We start from the raw sequence: 20,582 nt of genomic DNA, 5'->3' as shown, positions 1-20,582 counted from the left end.
CCAGGTCCGAGTCTCCAGCTACTCATCCTGTTGATGAAGAGGTGGACAAACCTCGATTGAGGCATCAGTCGAAGCATACCTCTTCCTCGAGGCACCTGACTTCGAAGAAGAATAGTCTCCTTGTAGGAGTAAAGAGCCTTACAGGGATACAGAATCTCCTATGCCTTGATGGTCAAGGCCCATCGAGACCCCTTCGAAGCCCCGGCATAGGTCTTGACCTCCGAAGCCTTCAACGCCTCCTGCTTCTCCACCTCAAGGCACATCCAGGTCAAGGACTCCTCCCTCGAGTACGAGACACGAGTCGCTCTCAATCCCTTGTACTCCTGGGACTTCTCCATCGAGGCTTCTGAAACATAAGCACTCTCTGACTCCGCCTATATCACACAACGGAGCTTCTTCTGTCACTCTTAAGTTGAATACAGACATGCCTTTTCAATACTCCAGAGAAGCTTCTCCATCCTACCACTCTCTGAGTGAAGAAGAACTTCCTTAAGTTTGTACAAAATCTATCCCCTTTTAACTTTAGAGAGTGCTCTCTCGTTTTCTCTACCTTGGTGAGGGTGAACAACCTGTCTTTATCTAATAATTCTATTCTCTTTATTATCTTGAATGTTTCGATCATGTCCCCTCTGTCTTCTCTTTTCAGTGGAGAAGAGACCCAGTTTCTCCAATCTCTCACTGTACGGCAACTCCTCCAGCCCCTTAACCATTTTAGTTGCTCTTCTCTGGACCCTTTCAATTAGTACCATGTCCTTCTTCATGTACGGTGACCAGTGCTGGACGCAGTATTCAGGTGAGGTTGTACCATGGCCCAGTACAGCGGCATGATAACCTTCTCCGATCTGTTCTTGAACCCCTTTTTAATCATTCCCAGCATTCTGTTGGCCCTTTTCGGCCCCGCCGCGCATTGCACGGACGGTTTCATTGATTTGTCGACCAGTACTCCCAAGTCTCTTTCCTGGGGGGGTCTCTGCACCGGAAAATCTGTATTCGTGTATAAGATTTTTGTTACTGACATGCATCACCTTACACGTACCCACGTTAAACCTCATTTGCCATGTCACAGCCCATTTCTCGAGCGTGTTTGTCACGTTGCAGGTCTTTGCAATCCTGTGTCTTCACTACTCTGAATAACTTCATATCATCTGAAAATGTAATCACCTCGCTCGTCGTACCAATTTCCAGGTTGTTTGTAAATATGTTGAAGAGCAGAGGTCCAAGCACCGAACCCTGTGGTACTCCACTCGTGATGTTTTTCCAGTCCGAATATTGTCCATTCACCCCCACTCTCTGTTTCCTACCCGCCAGCCAGTTTTTAATCCACGTGAGTATTTCACCCTCGATTCCGTGGCTTGCAATTTTCCGAAGTAGTCATTCATTCGGAACCTTGTCGAACGCCTTCTGAAAATCCAAATATAAAATGTCACCCTTGTCTATCTGCCTGTTTACTCTCTCAAAGAAGTGCAGCAAATTCGTCAAGCAAGATCTTCCTTTGCTGAAGCCATGCTAGCTGGTCCTCATCAGATCGTGTCCATCAAGGTGATCAATGATGCGGTCTTTTATCAGTGCTTCTACCATCTTTCTGGGTACCGAAGTCAGTCTGTAGTTTCCCGGATCTCCCCTCGAACCTTCCTTGAAGATCGGCGTAACATTAGCCACTTTCCAGTCTTCCAGAATCCTACCCGATTTGATCGACAGATTGGGTATTAGTTGAAGCAGTTCAGCTATAGTCCCTTTCAGTTCCTTCATTACCCTCGGATGGATGCCATCCGGTCCCAGTGATTTATCATTTTTAAGCCTATCAATCTGCCTGCATACCTCTTCTAGACTGACCGTCAACCCAGTAAGTTTCCCATCTTCATTTCCCGCGTATAGCCTGTCAGCTTCCGGTATGTTGTGTATATCCTCTTCGGGAAATACAAATGCAAAAAATGTGTTCAGTTTGTCGGCGATAGCTTTGTCTTCCTTTAGCACTCCCTTTATTCCATAGTCATCCAACGGCCTCACTGCTTACTTCGCGGATCATTTCCCCTTGATATAGCAAAAGAATGGCTTGAAGTTTTTTGCCTCCTTGGCTATTTTTTCCTCGTAGTTTCTTTTGGCCCCTCTTACCGCCTTATGGCACCTGCTTTGATGCTGTTTGTGCTTTTTCCAGTTTTCGTCTCTTTTTTACCTTTTCCATTCCTTAAACGAAGTCTTCTTGTCTCTGAGTGCTTCCTTTACCGCTACAGTGAGTCATGCCGGTTCCTTGTTCTTTTTCCTCTTGGATCCCTTGTTGATACATAGTATATATAGATTTTGCACCTCGGTGACTGTGTCCTTGAAAAGGGACCATGCTTGCTCTAGGGTTTTTACAGTGCTTATTCTCTTCTTAATCTTTTTCTCCACCACGAGTCTCATTCCTTTGTAATTCCCTTTTCAGAAGTTTAGTGCCGTGCTCGTCATTCTGGATCGATGTTTTGCCCCCGTGTCCAGGTTGAAGCTAATCATATTGTGATCACTGCTTCCCAGTGTCCCTTCTACTTTTGCACCTTGCGCCAGTCCTCGTCCATTTAGAATTATGTCCAGAATCGCATGTCCTCTCATATTTTCCTTGACAAGTTGTTCCAAGAAGCAATCGCCTACAGCATCCAGGAACATGGTCTCCCTACCGCAGCCGAAGGTGCCTAGGTTCCAGTCTATCCCCGGATAATTGAAGTCACCAATGATAACTGTCAATGATGATCCTGTTGTTCTCATGGGGAAGACCTTGAGGATAGTATCAATAAATGTATATATACAGGAAAAAGAGAGAAAAAATCTAATTCTGCAAAAAATACCTCTCCTTTATGATTCTTTTCTGATAATCTCTTCAAGAAGAAATAGCAGTGATAGCTTTTCTCCCACGACTGTGTCTCAGATATATTGTTGATTTAATTCAAATCTATTCAGAAGAGGAAAGGGCCTCAGATCCCCAACCACACTAGAAAAGGAAATTACCTCATTGGCCCAATACCCCCTCCAGCCTAATATGTTTGATAGTTACTTATGCTTTAATATCTTTTGCTCTTGAAGACACTGAACTTATCAAAAACCAGGGAGGATAAGGCCATAGTGGAAAGACTGAATAAATTCTTTGCTTTGGTCTTTACGGAAGAAGATGTAAGAGATCCACCTGAACTGGAAATAGTTTTCAAGGGTGATGACGCGGAGGAACTGAAAAAAATCTCGTTGAATCTGGAAGATGTACTGAGCCAAATCATCAAGTTAAAAAGTGATAAATCACTAGGACCTGATGGTAAACATCCCAGGGTACTAAAAGAACACAAACATGAAATTGTTGACCTGCTGTTAGTGATCTGTAACCTGTTGCTAAAATCGTCTGTAGTACCTGAAGATTGGAGGGTGGCCAATGTTATGCTGATTTTTTTTTAAAGGGCTCCAGGGGAGATCCGAGAAATTACAGACTGGTAAGCCTCACTTCGGTGCTGGGCAAAATGGTAGAAACGATTATAAAAAATAAAATTGCAGAACACGTAGACAAACATGATTTGAGACAGTCAGCATGGGTTCAGCCGAGGGAGATCTTGCCTCACAAATTCTTTGAGGGCATGAATAAACATGTGGATAAAGGTGAGCCAGTTGATATAGTGTACCTAGATTTTCAGAAAGCTATTGATAAAGTTCCTCATGAGATGCTCCTGAGAAAATTAAAGAGTCATGGGATGGGTGGCAAAGTTCAGTTGTGGATTAGGAATTGGTTATCGCATAGAAAACAGAGGGTAGGGTTAAATGGTAATTTTTCTCAATGGAGGAGAGTAAACAGTGGAGTGCCGCAGGGGTCTGTACTTGGACCGGTGCTATTTAACTTATTTATAAATGATCTGGAAATTGGAACGACGAGTGAGGTGATTAAATTTGCAGATGACACTAAACTGTTCAAAGTTGTTAAAACGCATATGGATTGTGAAAAATTGCAGGCGGACCTTAGGAAATTGGAAGACTGGATATCCAAGTGGCAGATGAAATTTAATGTGGACAAATGCAAAGTGATGCACATTGGGTCCACCTTGGGGGTTAGCGCCCAAGAAAAAGATCTGGGTATCATTGTAGACAATATGATGAAACCTTCCACCCAATGTGCGGCGGCGACCAAAAAAACCAAACAGGATGCTGGAAATTATTAAAAAAGGGATGGTTAACAAGACCAGAGGGCATAATTTGAGGCTGAGGGGTGGGAGACTCAAGAACAGTGTAAGGAAATTCTTCTTTACGGAGAGGGTGGTGGATGCCTGGAATGCGCTTCCGAGAGAGGTGGTGGAGAGGAAAACGGTGATGGAGTTCAAAAAAGCGTGGATGAACACAGAGGATCTAGAATCAGAAAATAATAGTAAAAATTGAAGAACTAAGGCCAGTACTGGGCAGACTTGTACAGTCTGTGTCTGTATATGGCCGTTTGGTTGAGGATGGGCTGGGGATGGCTTCAATGGCTGGGAGAATGTAAATGGGCTGGAGTGAGCTTTGACAAAGACTTCAGTATTTGGAACCTAAGCACATTACCGGGCAGAGGTTTGGCTTCTTATCCAGAAATAGCTAAGAAGAAGAAGAAAAATTAAATTGAATCAGGTTGGGCAGACTGGATGGACCATTCAAGTTTTTATCTGCCGTCATCTACTATGTTACTATGTATAATGCCCCTGTATCACTCCATGGTGCGACCTCATTTGGAGTTTTGTGTTTAATTCTGGTCTCCTTATCTCAAGAAAGGTTCTGAGAAGGTAGAAAAGGTTCAAAGAAGAGCGACCAAGATGGTAAATGGAATGGAACTCCTCTCGTATGAGGAAAGACTAAAACAGTTAGGGTCCTCCGCTTGGAAAAGAGATGGCTGAGGGGAGATATGATTGAAGTTTACAAAATGCTCAGTGGAGTAGACTAGGGCAGTGGTTCCCAACCCTGTCCTGGAGGAACACCAGGCCAATTGGGTTTTCAGGCTAGCCCTAATGAATATGCATGAAGCAAATTTGCATGCCTATCACTTCCATCATATGCAAATCTCTCTCATGCATATTCATTAGGGCTAGCCTGAAAACCCGATTGGCCTGGTGTTCCTCCAGGACAGGGTTGGGAATCACTGGACTAGGGAACAGTCAATGAAGTTACAGGGAAATACTTTTAAAACCAATAGGGGAAAAGGAAGAAAATTTTTTTTCACTCAGAGAATAGTTAAGCTCTGGAACGCGTTGCCAGAGGATAAGGTAAGAGCGAATAGCATAGCTGGTTTTAAGAAAGGTTTGGACAAGTTCCTGGAGGAAAAGTCTATAGTTTGTTATTGAGAAAGGCACAGGGGAAGCCACTGCTTGCCCTGTATCAGTTCACTCTACATACAGGGAAGGTATTGTAACAAAAGTCAGTCAAAATATGTATATGAAGTCAAAACAAGACCTGACTATACTGAAAACCAGTGCAGAGAGAGTGAAAATTACTTATAAAGTATGCTCAGAGAAGTGAAACTCTGAAGAGGGGGTGAAAACCCTCTCTTAGGGTAAGAGTTTACCGTCCAGTCATTGCATAAATAGTTCAAATAATCACTCTCTGAGAACTAGTAGAAATCATGAAAAAAATTTTTTATCTTGATACTATTTAAATGCAGTCCAAATTCAAAGGTTCTAATATATAATAAATCTCACTGGATTGTTGGTGCACTTATCTTATAGAGATAAACTTGTTTTGGGGGTCTCAACGTGCTGAAGCAGACCACGAAACGGGGCCACGTTGAGACCCCCAAAACAAGTTTATCTCTATAAGATAAGTGCACCAACAATCCAGTGAGATTTATTATATATTAGAACCTTTGAATTTGGACTGCATTTAAATAGTATCAAGATAAAAAAATTTTTTCATGATTTCTACTAGTTCTCAGAGAGTGATTATTTGAACTATTTATGCAATGACTGGACGGTAAACTCTTACCCTAAGAGAGGGTTTTCACCCCCTCTTCAGAGTTTCACTTCTCTGAGCATACTTTATAAGTAATTTTCACTCTCTCTGCACTGGTTTTCAGTATAGTCAGGTCTTGTTTTGCCCTGTATCAGTAGCATAGAATATTGCTACACCTTGGGTTTTGGCCAGGTACTAGGGACCTGGATTGGCCACCATGAGAATGGGCTACTGGGCTTGATGGACCATTGGTCTGACCCAGTGAGGCTATTCTTATGTTCTTAGGACCTGAAATGGAAATAGCTCATGAATGTAATGCCTAGAAACATGTCAAGCTTGTGTAGGGACATAGTTGTTTATTATCCAGTTATACACTAACCCCTTCTACCTAAATTCCTCACTGTGATTTTTCATTAATCGATTTCTTAATAAACATTTCATTTTCTTAAGCTGCGCTATGGGGTTTTAGTGTGAGCTGGTGCTTAAATCCTCTAATACTCATAGAAAACCTACCTCACCGGCCCATGCTAAAAACCTCTAACGCAGCTTGATAAAAAGGGAGGATGTAAATGAAGGTAACCTCTTCAATTTATGTTTTTTTGGAACCTCTCATCACATACTCCATGATGTAAGAAATGTTATGGAAAGAGAGGGAATGGAAGGGACCACTCTATGAAATATCATTCTCCATGACAGCTATATCTCCCTCTCATTTCATAACTGAGCACTCACTTAACAAGTGGTCACTCAGGCACAGTCTTCGGCAAATCGATGTACAAAAGTCTCCCTCCAGGAACTTGGTAACTTGGCAGTTCTGCTTAGGCTGCTCTTGGTTCTCAAATTTATGCCTCTGTGCTTCTAAGAAGTGCATCGGACAGGAAAGTAATAGCCAGAGGAAGAGGTGAAATACTGGGCTTCCTACTGTCCAGAGGATTCAGTGACTGCTGAAGGAGACAGAGGCTTCAGCCAAACATAGAGGAGACATGGACATATGCAGGTAAGGCTAGACTCAAATAGGACACTGGTCTTTGACCTAAGGGCCGCTGCGTGACTGGACTGCTGGGCACGATGGACCACTGGTCTGACCCAGCAGCGGCAAATCTTATGTTCTTATGCCTTGTTTTGTATTTGTATGTTACTGAAGCAACCATTTAAAGCAGTTTTGATTTCTGTCAATCTGTACCTTTAGAATTTATTGCAAGTAATTATTATTTATGATTCAACATTTCCAGTTTCCAGTTGGGGATGCACAACGGTCTGTGTATCATGAGAGAGACGCTGGGGAGAAATGAAGTTTATTTTGGCTGTCGACATCACTATGTTATTTGTGTACAACCTCTGGGTATTCCTTATCCCCATTAAACTGAGAGAAACGCCACAAATAATAACTTTATTGTGTTTAAAGAGTCATGCTGTAAAGGTTTTATTTACTCCACCAGAAGCAACCAGAGATCCCATAATGTCACTTAGAGTTCTTGGGGTGGGTGGGAGCAGAAGGTACAGGGGTGGTGTCTTCACTGCTGAAGAAAGACTCTTTTGAATGTCAGCAGTGAGGCTGGTCCAAAATCAAGCTCAAGTCTGGTGTGCTAGAGGAAGAGAGAGAGGTGGGACACCATGAGCAGAGCCTGAGGGAGTAAATCCATCCCATCCCCACCAACATCATACAGAGCACTAAACATCCTGCCTAGACCCTGAGCCTCAGAGCAGTGGAAGCAGTTCCTGTCATGTCTTCAGCTAAATAAAGTCACAGAGCTCAGAAGAGGAGTTTTATTAATTACAGAGGCTTAGTTACAGTCGCAGTTGAGAAAGCATGGAGAGGAGTCCTAATCCCTGCTGAGTAAATTCACAGCCAAGAGCTCTCAGAAGAGTCCTAATTCCCACTGGATGCAGTTACAAGGAAGATCCTTCAGAACAGCCCCATTTATAGATGAGTTCTAATCCCTGCTGAAGTACATTCACAGTCAAAAGCCCTCAGAGGAGTCCCAGATCTCACAGAGTATAGCCAAAGAGTTCTCTGCTTGTACTAGCTAATGGATTTATATCAATTCACATGCTTTTATTTTTGGTCTGGTGTCCTCAGACCTTTTCTCCGAGTGCCATACTCACACTTTCCTTTCTTGGCGGAGCAGAAGATTTTTACTCATTTGAATTAAACAATGCACAACAGCAGGATAGGAAATAAGAAATTCCTTTCTCAAGATCAGACCCAGTTCTGTAAATGCAAGACAAAAGGATTATGGATTGTGTGTGCTTGAGGGGGTCTAAAAAAAACATTTTAGGTAATTTTAAAAGAACAAGAGGTAACTGTTTTGCATGTATCCAAACAAAAACCAAATGTACACCTACACACAAACCAGCTAATAATTTTCCACAGAAGAATAAGAAGATAAGAATAGCCCTACTGGGTCAGACCCATGGTCCATCTAGCCTAGTATGCTGTTTAATCCAGATCACAAGTACCTGGCAAAAACCCAAATAGTAGCAACATTCCAGAACCCCAAAGAGTATCAAGATTCCATGCAGACGCTCAAAAGACTAGCAAGATTCCGGAATCTCAAAGAGCAAGCAAGATTCTGGAACCCCAAATAGTACAAACATTCCAGAACACCAAAGAGTATCAAGATTCCATGCAGACTCTCAAAAGACTTGCAAGATTCCGCATCCCAAAGAGTAGCAGCATTCCAGAATATCAAAGAGTAAGCAAGATTCTGAAACCCCACAAAGGAACAACACTCCAGAATCTCAAAGAGTAAGCAAGATTCCAGAACCCAAAACAGTAGCAACATTCCAGAATCTCAAAGAGTAAGCAAGATTCCAGAATCTCAAAGAGTAGCAACATTCCAGAATATCAAAGAGCAAGCAAGATTCTGGAACCCCAAATAGTGCAAACATTCCAGAATGCCAAAGAGTATCAAGATTCCATGCAGACTCTCAAAAGACTTGCAAGATTCCGGAATCCCAAAGAGTAGCAGCATTCCAGAATATCAAAGAATAAACAAGATTCTGGAACCCCACAAAGGAACACTCCAGAATCTCAAAGAGTAAGCAAGATTCCAGAACCCAAAATAGTAGCAACATTCCAGAATCTCAAAGAGTAAGCAAGATTCCAGAATCTCAAATAGTAGCAACATTCTGTGATGTCAAAGTGTAAGCGAGATTCTGGAACTCCAAAGACAAATAACATTCCATGTTTCCCATCCAGGACAAGCAGTGGCTTCCCACATGTCTGTCTCAATAGCAGACTATGGACAATATTCTAGATGCTCTGTTGATACCTCCTGGGCAAGTCACTTAACCCTCATTTGTCCTGTATATTGTTTAGATTGCATTCACAGAAATGTGGAATATCAAAATGCCATCCCCTTCCCTTTTGATTCTGGACAGGGAGGAACAGGGACAGAAAGGACCAATGGTGGACAGGGAGAAGGTAGGGACAGTGGAATGCAAAGGGGAGGTAATAGGGACATGAGTGGAATAATCCCAGAAAAGGAGGCGATGGGGACAACAACATGGTGGATGCTGGAAAAGGGGATGACCAGGAGAGCAGATGCTCAACTTCGGGATACAATAGGGACATGGACAGGAAAACTGAAAGGAGATTCTGGACAGGAAAAATAGGGGTGCAGAGAAAAGAAATATGGACATGGAGAGAGAAGAAATGCCAGATGGACAGGAGACCCTGACCTCTCTTCCCCTCTTCTCGGCAGACTTGCACTCCTGCAGCTATGTTGTTGGACACATTGAAGGGAAACGACTTCACTTCAGGGGGTCTGCTGTTAGCGCCTGGCCTTGCCTGTCCGGTGACGGTGTCATGCTGTGATGGAGTGTACATTTATTTATTTATTTGATTTTCTATACCGTTCTCCCAGGAAAGCTCAGAATGGTTTTACATGAATTTATGCAGATACTCAAGCATTTTCCCCTGTCTGTCTTGGTGGGCTCACTATCTATCTAATGTACCTGGAGCAATGGGGGGATTAAGTGACTTGCCCAGGGTCACAAGGAGCAGCGTGGGCTTGAACCCACAACCCCAGGTTGCTGAGGCTGTAGCTTTAACCACTGGGCCACACACTCACATTCCATCATGGAACACAGGGGAACCGAGGAAGGAAACAGTATATCAAACCCACTTGGCTTTAAAGAAAGAAAGGCGGCCTCATAACCCATAATAACAGTGGCTGAACTGATTTGCAGTCAATGTGAACTCTAAGAGACCTAGGTGTGGATGCACTAAAAATGCTCATTAAGACTGTTTGGGTCAGTGTGGGCCAATTGTTTGTCCAATTTCCAAACAGCGATCCATGCAAATGAGTTTCTCGGAGGTCTACTGTAATCCCACTCCCTACATCCCTGACCCCTTTACTTCAAAGAAAATCAGCAGGAGGGATGCCCATTCCCTCCTGCCTCAGCAACATCCCTATGGCTTCTACCATGCTTCCCACTCCCGTACCTTATAAGAAGAGATAGCAGGAGGGATGCCCAGTCCCTGCTCTCCAAAATAGCAGGCCTTCCACTTCCTGGAATGCATCTGAAGGGGTCGAAGGCCCTGATAGGCTCAAACGCCTAAGGACCCATTCCAGGGAAGGGGCCTTAGGTGTCTGAGCCAGCAAGGCTGTAGGCTCCTGCCCAGGATGCACCGGGCAGGGGGGGGGGGGTCTAAGGACCTGATTGGCTCAGTTGCCTAAGACTCCTCCCCTGGGCAGTCTCTTAGGCATTTGAACATATCATGGCCTTAGGCCTCTCTGACGCATCTCAGGATGCACCGGGAAAGGGAAGGCCTGCCATTTTGGAGAGGCAGGCCTACAGGATAGGAGGGACTGAGCTCTTCCTATAAGAACATAAGATTTGCCGCTGCTGGGTCAGACCAATGGTCCATTGTGCCCAGTAGTCCGCTCATGCGGCAGCTCTTAGGTCAAAGATCAGTGCCGTATTTGAGTCTAGCCTTACCTGCGTATGTAACTTAGCCAACCTTTTCTTGAATCCATGAAGGGTGCTTTCCCCTATAACACTCCGGAAGAGAGTTCCAAATTTCTACCACTCTGGGTGAAGAAGAACTTCCTTATGTTTGTACGGAATCTTTTCCCTTCTAACTTTAGCGAGTGCCCTCTCGTTCTCTTCACCTTGGAGAGGGTAAACAATCTCTCTTTCTCTACTAAGTCAATTCCCTTCAATATCTTGAATGTTTCAATCATGTCCCCTCTCAGTTTCCTCTTTTCAAGGGAGAAGAGGCCCAGTTTCTCTAGCCTCTGATTGTACGGCAACTCCCCCAGTTCCTTAACCATTTTTGTTGCTCATCTCTGGACCCTTTCGAGTAGTACTATGTCCTTTATCATGTACAGCGACCAGTGTTGTAGGCAGTATTCCAGGTGGGGGCTTACCATGTCCTGGTATAATGGCATGATAACCTTTTCAGATCTGTTCATGATCCCCTTAATCATTCCTAGCATTCTGTTTGACCTTTTTACAGCTGCCACGCATTGTGCGGACGGTTTCATTGACTTGTCTACAGGTACTCCCAAGTCTCTTTCCTGGGGGCTCTCTACGAGTATAGCACTGGATATCCTGTTTTTGTGCATATGATTTTTGTTACCGACATGCATCACCTTGCACTTATCCAAGCTGAACCTCATTTGCCATTTCGCGGCCCATTCCTCGAGTGTATTTATGTCTCTTTGTAGGTCTTCAAAATCATTCTGTGTCTTCACTACTCTAAATAACTTTGTATCATCCGCAAATTTAATCACCTCACTCGTCGTGCCAAGTTGTAGGTCGTTTAAAAATATGTTGACGAGCACAGGCCCGAGCACCGAGCCCTGCGGCACTTTAATCGTGACACTTTTCCAGTTCGAGTATTGTTGATTCACCCCCACTCTCTGTTTCCTATCTGCCAACCAGTTTTTAATCCACGTGAGTATATCTCTTTTGATTCCATTGCTCACAATTTTTCAAAGTAGACGTTCATGTTGAACGCCTTCTGAAAATCTAGATATACGATGTCGACCGGATCACCCTTGTCTATCTGCCCATTTACTCCTTCGAAGAAGTGCAGTAAGTTTGTCAAGCAAGATCTTCCTTTGCTGAAGCCGTGCTGGCTGGTCCTCATCAGTTTGTGTCCGTCAAGGTGATCGATGATGTGGTCCTTTATCAGTGCCTCTACCATCTTTCCCGGTACTGAAGTCAGACTCACTGGTCTGTAGTTTACCGGATCTACCTTCGAACCTTTCTTGAAGATCGGCATAACATTCGCCACTTTCCAGTCTTACGGAATCTTTCCTGATTTGATCAACAGATTGGCTATTAGTTGAAGCAGGTACAGGATGGAGCAGGAGGCCTGGGAGGAGCTGGAGGGGCTGTGTGGCTGAGGCAGGAGGGAGTGGGCATACTGTGGTTTTTTTTTTAAGTAGGGGGGTCCTAGCATTGGGAGTCCTAATATAGGGAATCACAGCATACTTTGGGGTCCAGAGAGCATGGGATGAAGTTAAGAGGTGATAGACTCAGGGGTAATCTAAGGAAATACTTTTTTACAGAAAGGGGTGGTATTCCAGTAGAGGTGTGGTATTCCAGTAGAGGTGGTGAAGACAAAGACTTTGAATTCAAGAAAGCATGGGACAGGGATCTCTTAGGGAGAGGAGGAGATAATGGATGCTACGGATGGGCCATTTGGCCTTTAACTGCTATCATGTTTCTAGTAGACCACGAAATCATGCTACTATGTCTTGATGCAATGGGAATCTCGGGAAAGGTAAAGAAATGGTTTCAAGAATTCCTAACAAACAGATTCTACCGAGTAGCCAGCAATGGAAATCACTCCAACCCATGGAAAAACCCGTCAGGGGTACCCCAAGTGTCCCCTCTATCACCTACATTATTCAACATCTACATAGCATCCTTAGGTCACCGACTACAAAAATTAAACTTAAAGTATTACATATACGCAGACGATATATCCATCCTAATCCCCTTAAACGACATCTCAACTGAAATTATAGACAACCTCTCACAAATTATGATAGAAATCGAAAAATAGACCACAAACTTCAAACTGAAACTAAACACAGAGAAAAAAAAAGTCTTCTTGGCAAGCCCCAATGACAAAATAACGAGAACATCATTAAAAATAAATGACCACAAATATCTGATTTCCAAAACCATAAAAATTCTGGGTATCACACTAGATACACACCTGACCATGGCCGACCACACAAACTTAACGGTGAAGAAATGTTTTTACACACTGGAAGCTAAGGACTATTAAAAAATACTTTGACATAACATCCTTCAGGTTACTGGTGCAATCTTTGATCCTATCCACCCTGGACTACTACATCATCGTCTATCTGGGTATCCCACAAAAAACAATAAAGAAACTGAGATTAGTGCAAAACACTGCAGTTCGCTTAATCTTCGGACTGAGAAAAAAAGACCACATTAGCCCATACTACAAAAACTGCACTGGCTACCAATAGAAGTACCAATACAGTTCAAATTTGCATGCATCTGCTTCAAACAAATCTGGGGACTAGCACCTTCCTACCTGCAAACACACTTCACTCTACACAACCCCACATGAACAACCAGAAACAAAAACATCTTCGCCTATCCTAAAATCACTGGCTGCAAATACAAATCCTTCCTTGACAGAACCTTCATGTTCCAAGCTAACAAACAACAATCCTGGCTGGGAAACTACATAAATAAAACCAGACAGACCTACAACGCATTCCGAAAATCAATCAAAACCATTCTGTTTGACAAATACATCACCTAATCAGGCTGACCTTCGCTCACAAACACAAAGCAATCTCTCTGGTAACGCCTCTCACTTCCCTCCCCTTACAACCCCTCTTACTTTTCCTCCTCTTACAACCCTTTTTCTTCTATAACTTTCCCCTCATGCATTTGTAATTCGCTGAATGTCCAGCCTTCTTTCGATGTGAACTGCCTAGAAGTCGCCTGACTATGGATGTATAGAAAAATAAAGTTGTTATTATTATTATTATGTGTTTATCACCAGCCCTTCTCAAACCCACCCTGCTTATCCCACTCCCACTCTCTAGAACCTGTCGCCCCAGCAGGCCCTTCTTACCCTTCTGACCTTCTGTTGATACATCTCCATCATTGATCTGGGCTGATAGCTGAAGACAGCAGCGATGCATCAGATTTCATTCTCCTCTGCCACCCAGAATCAAGTTGATATTGAAGTGATGCAATTCAATGTGTGAGTCAGGCCTCAGAGGGCATGACTCATTCTACCACCATCACCTGATCAATTGCAGTGAAGAGAAAGGGACATTTATGTCCCAGGGTCTACTGAAACCTCCATGGGACCTGGGACAGTAGATGGGACTGATGGATGTACTTACTGGTACGATGGACATATTTCACAGTGCTCATCTTCTATTTTCAGAGGTGCATCACAGATGTCACTGGTTTCATGTTCACACAGTATCTCCGTCATTAGTGCCCATGCACAAAACTCCTGCTAAGAAAAGAAACAAGAGTGAAATGTCTGCTCTCACAAGGTGGAGGATTAAAGGGTGAGTGAACACTTAGGAAGTTGGAAGTGAAGAGGAGGTGTAGATGTGTGTATACTGAAGCAAATCTGTAAGTCAGTAAAACTTTGGGCACAGAGGGTTCAAGTTTATTAATATTTGATGTATCGCTTAATCGGTTTGCTAAGCGATGTACAAAGTATAAAAAGAGAAGAAAGGTACAAAATACAAACCAAGTGACTAATACTTGACGACAAGACTAACTTGAATTGGGAGGAAAGAAGGGGAAAGTTACAACTTTTACATTTAGAAGAAAGAACAAAAAAAGGAAAGGCACAAAGGGGGACTGGAGAGTTAAAAATCTAAAATTATTAAATGAGTAAAAATTTAGATGTTAAAAGCATGTTGGATCTTCTCGTACCTATTATATACATCTGGAAGTGAAGAGAACCTTGTGCACCCCTTTAGAGAGGGAGGCAGGTGCAGATGTTTGTAATTATATACATCTGGAGATGGAGGAAGCTTTGCACATGTCTTTACAGAGAGAGGTGGATACAGATGTTTGTACTCTTGAACATCTAGAGTGGATGAAGCTTTGCACATGCCTTTACAGAGGGAGATGGGTGCAGATGTTTGTACTCTTGAACATCTGGAGTGGAGGAAGCTTTGTACATGCCTTTACAGAGGAGAAAATTGGAGAAGAGGTGACAGCGTTGGAGCTCAGGTTTATCTTGCTAAAATATTCAAGTTCCACTCATGTCTTGGACTTAAGTTCTTCACACCCTAAACTATACCGTTCCCTTAGATTTTTACAGCCCAAATGCATGACCTTGCATTTCTAAGCATTAAATTTTAGCTGCCAAATTTCAGACCATTCTTCAAACTTTGTTAGGTCTTTCTTCATGTTATTCACACCATCCTGGGTGTCTACTCTATTGCAGATTTTTATATCATCCACAAAGAGGCAAATATTAACTGACAGGCCTTTACAATATCGTTTATAAAAATGTTAAAAAGAAAAGACCCAAGAATAGAACCTTGAGGCACACCACTGGTAGCATCCCTTTCCTCAGAGCCAGAGCGATCTCCATTGGTCACTACCCTCTCTCACCTTCCACTCAACCAGTTCTTGACCCAACTTTCACTTTGGTACCCATCCTGAGGGCACTCAGTTTATTTATTAGACATCTGTGTAGAGCACTGTCAAAGGCTTTGCAAAGATCTAAATACACCACATCCAGCGCACTTCCCCTATCCAATTCTCTGGTCACCCAGTCAAAGAAATTGATCAGAATTGTCTGACAAGACCTACCTCTAGTGAATCCATGTTGCCTCTAGTCCTGTAATCCACCGGATTCCAGAAACTTCACCATTCTTTGTTTTAAAAGCGTTTCCATTAATTTGTTTACCACAGAAGTCAGACTGTAATTCCCTACTTCTTCCTTACTTTTACTTTTGTGGAGAGGGACCACATCTGCCCTTCTCTAATCCTTTAGTACCACTCCTGACTCTACAGACTCATTGAAAAGATGAGTCAGTAGAGCCACCAGAACTTCCCTAAGTTCCTTCGGATATACACCATCGCTTTGTCTACCTTTATTTTAGCTAGCTCCTCACGAACACAACCTTCTGAAAATTGATCAGGGTCTATTACTCCTCCATCCCTATTCATGTTTGTCTTCTGTGGTCCTGCTCCCGATGCTTCAGCCGTGAACGCAGAACAGAAATATTTGTCAAACAATTCAGCCTTTTCTATATCAGCTTCTACATATTCCTCCCCTTCACCTTTGAGTCTCACAATGCCACATTTGTACTTCTTCCTATCACTAATATATCTAAAAAATGTCTTGTCTCCCTGTTTTATCGTGTCAGCTGTTTTTTCTTCCATTTGCATCTTTGCTTTCCTGACTACATGACCAGCCTCTTAACTTTTCCAGATATTTTTGCCTGTCTTCCTCTTTCTGCGATCTTTTGTAGTTTATGAAAGCTAACCTCTTATTCCTTACCTTCTCAGCTACTACTTTTGAGAACCAGTGTCCTTTTTTTCCTCTTAGTTTTACTTACTTGCCTAACAAAAAGGTTTGTCGCTCTTACACTTGCTCCTTTCAGTTTTGCCCACCGCATTTTCACTCCTTCCAGATGTTCCCATCCAGACAATAATTCCCTGATGTAAACCTCCATCCAAACAAAGATAGTTTTTCTAAAGTTTAGAACCTTTGCTTTTGAATGAGCCCTCTCTATACCCATCTTAATATTAAACTGTACCATGCAGTGATCACTGGATGCCAGATGATTACCCACTGTAACATCAGAAACACTTTATTTGTAAGCACTAAGTCCTAAGTCCTAACAAATCTAAAAGCCTCCTTTCTGGACCATCATCTTTTTCATGAAATGAGACTTCAGAGTTCTGCCTGGCTCTTGGATCCTGTGGGTAGAACAAAGCACTTCTGAAAATGCTACCCAAGAGCCTATATTTAGCTTCCAGGACTTTCCTTACACATTTTCCTATGTCACTGGTGCTCAAATGAACCAAGACAGCATGCTCCTTTCCAGCACTGTCTAAAATTTTTTCTAGGTGATGCTGGAGCCCTGCCATCTTCAAACCAAACAGACATGTAACCAAGCGATCTTCACATCCACCAGCCACTCTGCTTTTACATGCACAATGATGGAATCCCAAAGCAAAATGGCTATCCTAACCCTTCCCTCCTGGAGACACATCCTCAGTGCAAATCCTGCCTTCATGATCACTCCTTGCCTCTCTCTGGTGATGCTCTTCTTTCTCCTCCGTGGAAGCACAGAGATCGGCACAATGGAGGTGGGATTTCTCTTGGAGGCCTTCTCTATATACCTGCCTTTCTGCCTCAGCATTCCACTACTCTAGCCTCCAGAAAACAGACCCATTCCCTGAGTGCTAGAAGCACTTTGCAACAAGTACACACATGACTTCTCACCTACTAGGAGATAATCCAACATGTGACACTTGGTGCAAAAGACTGGATAGCCCCTTTCTCGTTGCTGGTCTGTTGCCTGTATCTTATTATTGGTGATTTTTAATTAGTTGGTGATGGAATTGAAGTATATAAACTGAAGTCTTCCAGGATTTCTAGTTACTGCATATGCTGGTGAATCTTTGTAGAATGTGTGGTCTCTTCTATTTACAAAAATGGCATTCTCTTGTTATTGTCTTTTAGCCTGAACACTGCCTTGCCTGGCTTTTGGAACAGCGGTGTATTGTAAACTGTATTATTATTTTTCTTGTTATTAGTAGGTTTTTCTCTATAGACCTAAGTAGACTGTATTTCTAAGAGCTAATTACTAGCTGATAGAGATGCTCTAATTAGCTTTTCAGTTTCCTAATTGGTTGTTTTTTTAAATTACGTTTAATTCGCTCACTTGCCAAGTTCCTACAGCCTGAATCTATTAATATTCTAACTCACTCCTTAATAATATCCAGAATAGATTACTGTAACTCTCTCTTTATTAATATTACTCAAAAAGAAAAAAGAAGGTTGCAATTGATACAAAATACCGCCGTGAAATTGATCTACAACGCTAAAAAATATGATCATGTTACCCCCCTGTTGATCGATTTTTATTTAAAGTAACTATAATTACCCTCCTTTTTGTTCTCCCCTTTTATGTTTTTCTCTCTTTCCTATCTAAACATTGTAACTTTCCCCCTACTTATCCTCACAATTCTTGTACGTTTTAACCCATAACATACATGTATGTATTTGGTATGTTAAATTTTAACCCATAGCAAAAGTTAGTTTATATGTTAACACCAATTTTTTTATTTGTATATTTTATGATGTTGTACATCGCCTAGCAATTTAAATAGGCGATTCATTAAGAACAAATAAACTTGAACTTGAACTTGTTAAAAGGGCCTATGAATCAGAATCTAGGCTAGGGTTAGGTGGGAGCATGGAATCTTGCTACTTTTTGGGACTCTTAGTAAACTAATAGGGTTCCCGGATATTTAAAGAACTAATCTCTTTATACAGATCAGATTGGCTGTCTCATGCCTAACAATTTATAAAGGAATTTTTTTGAGAATTATTAAACATTATTATCCCATTAATAGTTTTAACTTACCTGAATCTAGTGGAACAACCAGGAGGAAGGGCATATCATATGTTATTGGTGGCTCTCAGTGCATAAGACCTCCCATAACCTATGTTATCTCAGGTCCATATTCTGCTATCCCAGTATAATCTATGCCATCTCCTCCTTCCCTTCCCTTAATATTTCAAACTCACTTATTAAATTTTATTCATTTTTTAAAAAAAAGTTTTTATATTATTATTTCCAGTATACTAATTTGATCATTATCCACAATAATACTTGATTAGAGAATGACATGGTGACAAAATTCATCACCGTTCTCGTCCCCGCGGGAAATAATCCCATGTCATTTTCTAGTGTCTATTTCAACCATAGTCCTTCTACACTAGCATTCTTCAAAGCAAAGCTTGCGGGTCAGTGGTTGTGGCCATTTATACTCTGATTCTTCCCTCTCTCTTTAAAGAATGACATGAAGATTGTTTCCTGCGGTTATCCGCGGGGACGGGGACGGTGATGAATTTTGTCACCGTGTCATTCTCTATGGGGCTACTATTAAAACTCCTTTTACAAATTACACAACTCCTAATTCATTCAAGAAACTACCTTATAAAAAACTTTTAATTCCGCCCATACAATAGCAACACTTATCTTAAGTAGCCTGTTGCTAGTCCAACGTTGGTCTTAAATATCAAATGACTGGGAACCCTATTAGTTTACTGAAATTTATTTATTGGGTTGGATTATATATAGAAGGATCCGTTTTCTGTGTTTTTACTTTTTGGGACTCTGACAGATATTTGTGACCTGAACTGGCCACTGATAGAAATAGGATACTAGACTGGATGGATCCATTAGGGCAACTCTTATGTTTTAAATTTAAATTTACCCTTTTGGTCTCTCTAGACACACTTCGACTGTCAAAACCTGAAAAATAGGAGAAAGAATGAAATATATTTCTTGTGGAAGTTCTCGCCTTCCTTCCTTCCACAGTACAGAGGACTATCCAGTGATCTTCCAGATAAATCGCCTACATCAATTCATCTAAAGGATTCACTGATGATCTACTGATCTGAAAGAGAAAACAAAATCATCTCTACCTTCTGACTTCCACAAGACATCACGGACTATCCGATGACCTTCCAGGAAAACAAGACAAGAGAAGAACAAAGGGAATAAAATGGTGCAACTAAAATAATGATTTACACAATAGGCCTTAAGAAATGGGACATGAAGTGTTTTCATTGACCCACAGTGCTTCTATGTCTAGAGTTCCTAAAATAAAATCTGTAACATCTCCATCAAAAGCATCCAAAGGTTTATGATATGACTTGAATCAGATTTTGAACTGAACTGAAAAATAAAAATTGAAACAAGTTCTAACAATGAGCCAATGGCCGATCCCTTAAAGATTTATGAATTTTTGGTAAAACAATACAATATAAACAGAAGTGGAGGATTCACAAACACAACTATTCAAAATATAACCCCACTAATTAAATATCTCCCATACCCATTATTGGAAACAACGAAGGAAAAAGCCTCAGAATCACAGTGAGCTAAAATGCAAAAAAGGCTCTGCCCACATACATCCCAGGCATTAAAAAAACCTCCGAAGTTCAATGTTAAACTAAACAGATGGGAATGCAAACTTATAAACGCATGCACAATCAATTCAGTCCCTCAAATGTAGGCCCACTTCTTCAGGCCAATGGGATTGTCAAAAGTGTGTTAATGTTGCTTGTTCCTTTCAACTTGGAGAAGAGATAGCCGAGGGGAGGAAATGGAAGGAAAAGGAACAAGCATTGTTAACGTACTTTTGTTAGTCCCGTTGCCCTGAAGAAGTGGATTTGGCCATGAAACACGGGCCTACCTTGGGGGTACTATATGCGTGTTTATAACTTAACATTTCTATCTGTTTAATTTAACTTTGAACTTCAGAGATTTTTTAATGCTTGTGATGTATGTAAGCATTAAAAAATTTGCATTTTAGCTCACCGTGATTCTGAGGCTTTTTCCTTCATTGTTTCCAATAATGGGTATGGGAGATATTTAATTTGTGTGTGTGGTTGGAGAGCTGTGTATGCATTTTTGGTTAATAAT

The 20,582-nt window shown here is 41.9% G+C and overlaps 1 protein-coding gene and 1 long non-coding RNA gene across 3 annotated transcripts in view; one reads left to right on the top strand and one right to left on the bottom strand.

Annotated features, from left to right (window-relative positions):
- Positions 1-19,846, top strand: part of LOC117354776 — a 209,284-nt gene extending 189,438 nt beyond the window's left edge. Inside the window, exon 17 of one of the 2 annotated variants that reach the window (XR_004538249.1) lies at positions 19,386-19,846. Coding sequence is in view for 1 of the 2 variants with exons in the window: in XM_033932741.1 (XP_033788632.1) it covers positions 19,386-19,417 (32 nt within the window). In the remaining variant the exon portion in view is untranslated. The remainder of the gene's footprint in view (positions 1-19,385) is intronic. The other variant, XM_033932741.1, reaches the window with a different exon arrangement.
- Positions 7,028-14,434, bottom strand: LOC117354777. The gene is made up of 3 exons (XR_004538250.1): positions 14,280-14,434; positions 8,023-8,128; positions 7,028-7,502 (listed from the first exon to the last, which is right to left on the bottom strand). It is a non-coding gene; the product is annotated as an uncharacterized LOC117354777 (long non-coding RNA).
- Positions 19,847-20,582: the final 736 nt, after the last annotated feature.

The sequence above is a fragment of the Geotrypetes seraphini genome, chromosome 2, assembly GCF_902459505.1.
Source record: "Geotrypetes seraphini chromosome 2, aGeoSer1.1, whole genome shotgun sequence".
In the NCBI taxonomy this organism is placed as follows: Eukaryota; Metazoa; Chordata; class Amphibia; order Gymnophiona; family Dermophiidae; genus Geotrypetes; species Geotrypetes seraphini.
The sequence above is the reverse complement of the archived record's forward strand: the minus strand, read 5'-3'. Positions and strand labels throughout refer to the sequence as shown.